At 41.6% G+C, this 7,955-nt stretch overlaps 1 protein-coding gene across 1 annotated transcript; it reads left to right on the top strand.

Moving 5' to 3' along the window:
- The first annotated feature begins 590 nt into the window (after positions 1–590).
- LOC125712769 (serine protease 27-like) lies at positions 591–3,411 on the top strand. Its single transcript, XM_048983197.1, has 5 exons — positions 591–759; positions 1,421–1,592; positions 1,744–2,012; positions 2,745–2,860; positions 3,027–3,411. Exons 1-5 carry the CDS (start codon positions 699–701, stop codon positions 3,198–3,200), a joined length of 792 nt encoding a protein of 263 aa, XP_048839154.1. The 5' UTR covers positions 591–698; the 3' UTR covers positions 3,201–3,411.
- Positions 3,412–7,955: the final 4,544 nt, after the last annotated feature.

The raw sequence follows: 7,955 nt of genomic DNA, 5'->3' as shown, positions 1-7,955 counted from the left end.
AGGCACATTTGTGACATGCTTAATAAAATACACAGAAGTGCAGATGACGATTAACACTCATACTTAGTGCAACTGCCAGAGAGGTACCAGCAGCAGCACGAATAGGGGAAGTCACCAGTACACACATCGGACACCATCGGGGGAGAATTACGAAAACACCACAGTAGGTGAATGCAACGTTCAGCATTTCACAAGAACATAGCTGCATATCATTAATTACATAAGTATTTGTACTATATACAATCGAGTGCAATGCATGCTGGTCCGCAAGAGGTTAAACCCCATGACGTCACAAAAAGAATTTCATATCCAGACCTATGCCGTTTTACTTCTCTGCATTTGCACTCTAGATGATGCCTAAATGGTTCTTCTCCTATTGCACCCTAACTTTCTGGTAAACCCAACTCCCATTCAAAAAAAGTCTCTGTGTCTTCTAGTCATCCTTTCAAAATGTGGTTCTGTTTCTCATGCTATCTGTGGATATGATCCTATCTGGCGGTGGGGGGTGTGACCCGAGTTTGTTATGTTAAACCCCAGTGTGGTTTGTCATGATGAAACTGAAAGCTGGTGGCATGCCACTGCGCCTATAAGAAGGACCGCTCTGGGTCAGGGGCTGTGAGGAGCCATCGGTGAAATTGTGGCTGTAAATCCCTCGTACTATTAGTTAGGCAGAGTGTTAATCAGTCAGCTGTCCAGAGATGGTGAATATGGCGGGTTGGGTGTTTCTGCCTGTGGTCCTGCTGCTGAATGCTGTTGCAGGTAAGAACTTTTGTGGGTCTTAACCAATTGATACTTTGTACTTCAGTTCCCTTCTCTGCCAAACAGTATTTTTTGGGGGAATTTTTCTTTATCCATTAAAAAATTTAGGTAGTGTAGTTAATGGCAAAATTGTATAATTAAGCAAAGACACAGTAGTCCCCCTGCATCGACAGCTGATACCGTCCAAGACATACTGCGAATAGCCAAAAGTGTGGATAACAGTGAACCATCCGCAGACCAGTACATAGCGTGTTTCTCGTGTAGATGCATGTGGTAAAGTTTAATCGATCGATTACGCACAGTAAGACATCATCAACAAAAACATTAATGATGAAGTATTTTGTACATTGTAACACAATACTTTACTCTCTTGAATGAAAGGGATTCTAGTGTTTCAGCCTAATTTTCAAGAGACGATATAGCAATGCATCAATATAATGTAGGGGAGACCACAGATGATTGTAACGTGTTAGTTCTCACAAAGTCTATTTCTCAAACGAATAACAAGGTACAAATCGCAAAACATACTCTGCGCAAGCTCAGTTTAGTCTTCATTTCACATGTGAAGTAGGAGCAGCTTGTAACAAACATAGCTTCGTCTAAATATTACCAAAAAATTAGTCCAGTTAGCATTGAGAAAACTCTGCTGGCTGTTATTCAGGATCCAGGATGGAAGAGTTGAAGAGTTCAGTCATCGGAGGTCATGATGCTAAGGAGGGGGCCTGGCCCTGGATGGCCTACCTACATGTTAAAATCCCTAACACAGTCTCATCTTGTGGTGGATCTGTCATCAATAACAGATGGATCCTGACTGCTGCCCACTGCGTTGCAAAGTAAGCTCATTTTTAAATTGATGAAATTGTATTAAGCTGAAAATATTTTACTAATCCTGTAAAAAGTTAGAATACCACTATGAAGTCAAAAAGCTTCTTTTCAAACAAAATTGCTAAAAAATGTCACATGTTTTTTGGTTTTCTTATTCAGATCAGATTTGATCCTTGCAAAGTCCTATGTGAGGCTGGGAGCATACAAGCTGGAGCAACCGTCTCCAAATGAAGCCAAGTATACCTTTAGCAGAGTGATCATTCATCCTCAGTACATGTTTCCAGACAATGATGTTGCCCTGGTGAATGTGGACAGAAATATCATCTATTCCCGCTACATAAAACCTGTCATTTTGCCACAATCCTCTGATTCCTTTGGTCCTCAGTCAAACTGCGTTGCGATTGGCTGGGGAATGACAGGATGTGACAGTGAGTCTGCTGCAGTACATTATGTGTGTGTTCTACTGTGTCTTGTCATATATCCCATCCTGTATTATTTCTGTCTGTTTATTGATAATAAAAATTGACAGTAAAGGCTACGAAAATACAGCTAAAAGTAACCCTGTATCCTTAAATGAATCCAGAAACAATCAGTAGATATTACACCCTGTGTTTATCAGGACAGCCTTCCCTGCTGTTACATTTTCCAGTAATTTCCATATACTTCAACTATGTTGGGAGAATGATGAGGCTTATGAATCCAGCTAACACATGCCAACTGGGTGTCATTTGAATGCTAGATTTCCCCAAGAAACCCCAAAAGTCTCCCTTTGACCACCTCTGATTGTCTCCCAGAGCAGTTGCCCTTTTAAAAAGGCCGGTCACATGACCAAATGTTACATGCTTTGTTTGTTCTGTTTGCTCATGATACTTATCCATCATGTTCTGTCATATTTTCCTCCAATCAGATACTGTTTGTAAATGCTGCTCCATAATGTCCTAAGTCTATGTGACCTGACTGTCCTGTAGGTGACACACATTTCTAAATCTCTGAACCCTGCTCAGCTCCTTCCACTCCATCTTTATTCAAGTCTATCTTATATCTTTCTTCAACACCTTATACACCCCCTGCTGCTATTTTTTCTAGAACAATCTAACACCCCTTTTGTAATGCAGTGCAAATGGACTTCATATGACATACAGCATTTTATCTTTTTGTAGCCAATTTACAGCCTCCAAGGACACTGCAGGAACTCAATATTCCGCTTGCTTCTGCAAGCAAGTGTAACGAGAAGAGATTTATTTGTGCCGGTGCATTTGGAAAACTCGTGTATAAGGTAAGATTATTTAAGGAAATGTAGCTTGTCCTATTACTGTATCCATGCAATCCTCATGTAGAATGTAATGAATTTTAAGCCAGAATAGAAGAAGTAGCAGTTATAGCTGTTTATAACACTGGAAAGAGAACAAATGTGTAAGCAGTGTGTGTGCTTATGTTCTCAGGGAGACTCAGGCGGGCCTCTGATGTGTTTCGTTAAAAACAAATGGGTTCAGGCTGGAATTGCGAACTTTGTAAGAGGTTGCAATGGGAAAGAATTCCCGGCATACTTTGCCAATGTCCCCGACTACCTAACTTTTATCAAGCAACATACCCATCCCTCCACACAAGAATACTGAAATCTACAACCACGCCTGCCTAGTGCTAATGATTTTGAATCCTTGCCCATACCAGTCTTTTTCCTCAGCCCCATTCCTCGAATTCATCATTTATTTTTACTGTCCAGTTCTAATCTGTAACCTTTCCTACTTTCACTGTCAATTGCAACTGATATAAAACACTTTGCTATCATCAGAAAAAAAACAAATCAATAAAAAAATAAGCATTTTATCCGATGTGTTTTCTAGTCTTTTAGGAGGAAGCGTATTGCTTTGTGTGTTAATGACTTGCTAGTGCATTGGGCTAACAGTGAAAACAAGGATCTTAATTTAATATAAACATTCATCCTTGGAACTTCAGAAGCACAAATATCGTGTCACACTTCATCACTGTACAGTCTGTACACGTTTACAGTCACGTTCACCCAGAACCACAGTGTGGCAACAGGAACTGACAAAAGGAGGGATTGACATTAGTTACAAAAGTGCAGAAACTCAAGGTAGTACCAGTACTGAACTTAAAGGGACCAATTATAGTTTTCCCCTTTCTGTTACCATGTTATATAGCTTTATGTGCATGTAAACAGTCTGCAAAGTCTCAAAGCCCAAAGTACACGCCAAAGGTAGGAACTCTAACACCAAAAACCCACTCTTCTCTGACTGAAATGTCTTGTTGGAATTCCAGCCCTTCTTCCATGACATGGTTAGGTCACCTCATAGCACAATCCTTATTGGCCACCTACCTGCATGCAAACTGCAAGACAGGGATGGGAAATACAGGGCAAGCTGACCAATCACAGCACACTGAGCTCATCAGGGGTGGGGCTTGAATGGAGCGCTTCAGATAGTCATAGACAGACTGAATAGAGATGTAAAGTTTGAAAAACGTGATGTGTTTTTGGAACATTGAAGCATATAAATCTATTCTAGGAGAACCCAAAAATAACATTTTGAATAGTGAAAATGAGTACAATAGGGCCCCTTTAAGACTGCATATGCATAGTTCCTAAATTTCCCCCGGGATCGAACAATCAATCCATCAATCAATCTATTTTTAGGAAGTGACAAAGGGAGGCACTGGCATTAGTTACAAAAGTGCAGAAACTCAAGGTAGTACCAGTACTGAACATAAGGGGACCCTGTTATGATTTTCTGGGTTTTTCCCTTCCTGTTACCATGTTATATAACTTTATATGCATGCAAACAGTCTGCAAAGTCTCAAGGCCCAAAGTACACGCCAAAGGTAGGAACTCTCACACCAAACCCCACTCTTCTCTAATCTGCCTGAAATGCCTCGCTGCAATTCTAGCCCTTACTTTCATAACCTTCTGAGGTCACCTTGAAACATAATCTTTATTGGCCGTCGACCTGCGTGCAGACTGCAAGACAGGGGCAGAAGTATCCGCCAAACTGACCAATCAGAGCACACTGGGTTTATCAGGGGTGGGGTTTCAAGCTCTAATGGACCGTTTCATATAAACAGTTATAGACGGACTGAATAGAAATGCACAGTATGAGAAACGTAATGTGACCTTGTAACATCAAAGCATGTAAATCTATTCTAGTAGAACCCAAAAATAAAATCTTGAGCAGTGAAGATGAGCAAAATAGGGGCCCTTTAATGCTGCATATGCAAAGTGCCTAAATTTCCCTCAGGATCAAACAATCAATCTGTCTGCATAATCAGGGATAGAGATCAGCAGCATGTTCACCTGTACGCCAAATACACACATAGTGTGCGCAAGCAGCGGCACAAGGTGGGCACAGTTGCCAAGTCCACTTCTTATAAACCATGTCTGACTGGTTTCTCTGTAAAGTCACTGCGGTAAATGGCAAACTTGGCCTGCTGGTATCCTGCGTTCCTGAAAACCGTTACGGGGAAATTCACAAAACGTAAGTATAAAACAGATCACGGCGTACAAGAAGATCTCACATGTGCCGAACGTCCCACATGAACAACAACATTAATAGACAACACTTGTGAGCATAATAATAAACCCGCAATGCATGCTGGGACACTAACTGCACAACGATGGTGCAGCGAACTAATTCTGACTCGTTCACCTTTCTGAGATGGACGGTGGACATAAACCAAACATTCACAGCACAATAAGGTGCCCCTGAGGATACCCCCCCCCCCTTGACTGCGTCGGCTGAAAGGTCATTCAGACATTTAAAGACATACCTGAAGAACAGTTTGACAGAGACACGATTGAACAGATTTGCTCTGATAAATATTCATAGGACTTTGGAAATTGACACAGATACAGTTTTTTGTCAGGATCGGTGTCTGTCTTGTCCTGTCCTATGTGTCATGTTCCCGTTTGGCCAGCAGGTGTTGCTGGCCATCCTGTTCCCTCCTCTATCTTGTAGCTCCTTTGTCCCTAGTGTACTGCCTCTTCCGTGTGGGTAAGTGGTTGGCTAACATTCCCAGCTCCTCTTTTGTGGTTGTGGGTTCAAGGCTGGCCAGAGGCCACTCTCAACTAATGTTTGTTGTTTTTTTAATTCTCCTGGTTTAACGTTTGTGTAGCTATTTCAGTCAGTTTATTGTCTTGCTCCTTGGTTCCTGTTCATTTGTTTGTCCTAGTTTTGTTGCCCTTAATATTTGGCCCTTTCCGCCTTCCGCTCCCCCCCCCCATTTGTTAATTCACCTCTCGGCGCCCATTAATTGGAATCTACCCAAATCCAAGCAAGTAGAAGAGGTAAGAACAATCAATCAGATGTCTTGGTCCCGCCTCCTTTAGTTGGTTGGACACACCTCCTCTGCAATCTGATTCGTTATCTCTCTAAACCAGTCATTTTTCATTCTGCATTCAGAACATTTTTGTGGAAGTAAAACTCCCATATGAGCCCCAGAGGCCTGTAAATCTGGAGCAGGTTCCAGAACTTTGGTGTGAAAGTGCCTAGTAAATTGTTTTCCAGATTTCTTCACGGACAAATTTTAAGTAATTTTTGAATGTTCGCATGTATGCGCATAATGTCCAATGAGACAATACATTAATGTGTTAATAGCGCTAAAACTAGAGTCGTACATTGCCAGACTTTGGTGGGCACATTGTGAAAGTACTTTGTTTCTCCAGCAGGGGGTGGTGTTTACCACAGAAAACAATGCTGGCTCAATTCTGAGAGAAAGGCTTGGTTTTTCTGTAAATTGTGGGGTTAAATTTGTTGAAATTCACTAATACCAAGTTGCAAGCAATACAAATAGTTAATAAGCATGTTCTGTATAATGTAAATAAATACCATATAACCACAAGCCAAAAATCCTGCTGGTGGGATATAATGGTGGATAAGGGTCAGACACCTATAGTACTGAGATCACTTGCATACAAATGCATACAAACCTCCAAGACTTATGGCACAGTCCTGAACACAGGCTTTCAAGGGGCATTTAGACAAGCAATTTCACTACCTGGGTACATGTCTGATCGGTAAATTAATACAAATCCGTTGTTTTACCACAAGGGGTGGTGCAGTGGTTAGCAATGTTGCCTCACACCTCTGAGACCCGGGTACGAGTCTCCGCCTGGGTTACATGTGTGTGGAGTTTGCATGCTCAACCCCATGTCGTCGTGGGGTTTCCTCAGGGTACTCCGGTTTCACAGTCAAAAGACATGCTGAGGCTGATTGGACTTGCTAAATTCCCCGTAGGAGTGCATGTATGAGTGAATGGTGTGTGAGTGTGCCCTGCGATGGGCTGGCCCCCCATCCTGGGTTGTTCCCTGCCTGATGCCCATTGCTTCCGGGATAGGCTCTGGACCCCCCGCGACCCAGTAGGATAAGCAGTTTGGGAAATGGATGAATTGATGGATGTTTTAACACATGGCTACATGATCGATGGTCATTTAAAACATGAGTGTCCGTCCCCAACTTTGACTGTTATAACCTCTTCCTGTATTCACTGTAAATTAATTTTAACCAAAAGAAAATGCTGTGACGATTTCCTTCTGTCTGTTGTCATGACTGTCTTGAATCTAGTGAATCAAAAACTGCTTTTGCTTATGCATCAGAGTGTGCAAAGCCACTGTTTCTCACAGTGTGCATGTTAATGATTAATTTTTATTTAAAAAAAATCATAAGAAGACTGGAGCTGGTGAAAAACAGTCATGGGAACATGTATTTTAATAACATTAAAATGGTTCTATCAACAGGTAGGCTCTGTAAACATAATATGTGTGTGTTTGTGCTGAGAGCTTAAAGTCAGGGGTAAAAGAAGCAAGTGGATACTAAGGTTAGAGGTGTTGGGGTTTTAAAGAGGTTAAAATACTTCCATATTGTTTCATAGATTAGCCAAATGAGGAGAAGGGGGGGAGAGAGAGAGAGAGATAGAGAGAGAGAGGCACATTCAAGAATAATAAATCCCAACACTCATAACCTTAGGAAACATACTGATAGAATGAAAAAGTGAGGAGGACAGAATGGGTTTGGGGTCAGAATACACAGGTGAGAAGTGGGAGAAACGAGAAGGAAAGACTGCAAGAGAAAATGAGAGCAGCCAAGGAAGAAAATGTAGATGATCACTCGTGCTTTATTAAAAACATTAAAAGCATAATAACTGGATGTGAGAGGGAGGTATGGGCTGTGGAGAATAAGGACAGTAAAGAAGAATTACAACTGCATAGAGCATGACGGTTGGACAGGCGCGGCAATGGAGTTCCTTACCCATAATCCACTGCCACATCTGCTGACCACAAACAGAACAGAAAAAACCATGAACAACGGTTGCATGACAGACTGTAGACTGTTTAGTCTATTGAATACTTGAATGGAAGCTTA

This window comes from Brienomyrus brachyistius, chromosome 18 (genome assembly GCF_023856365.1).
Source record: "Brienomyrus brachyistius isolate T26 chromosome 18, BBRACH_0.4, whole genome shotgun sequence".
NCBI lineage: Eukaryota > Metazoa > Chordata > Actinopteri > Osteoglossiformes > Mormyridae > Brienomyrus > Brienomyrus brachyistius.
Note: the sequence above shows the minus strand (reverse complement) of the source record. Positions and strands in the feature narration are given on the sequence as shown.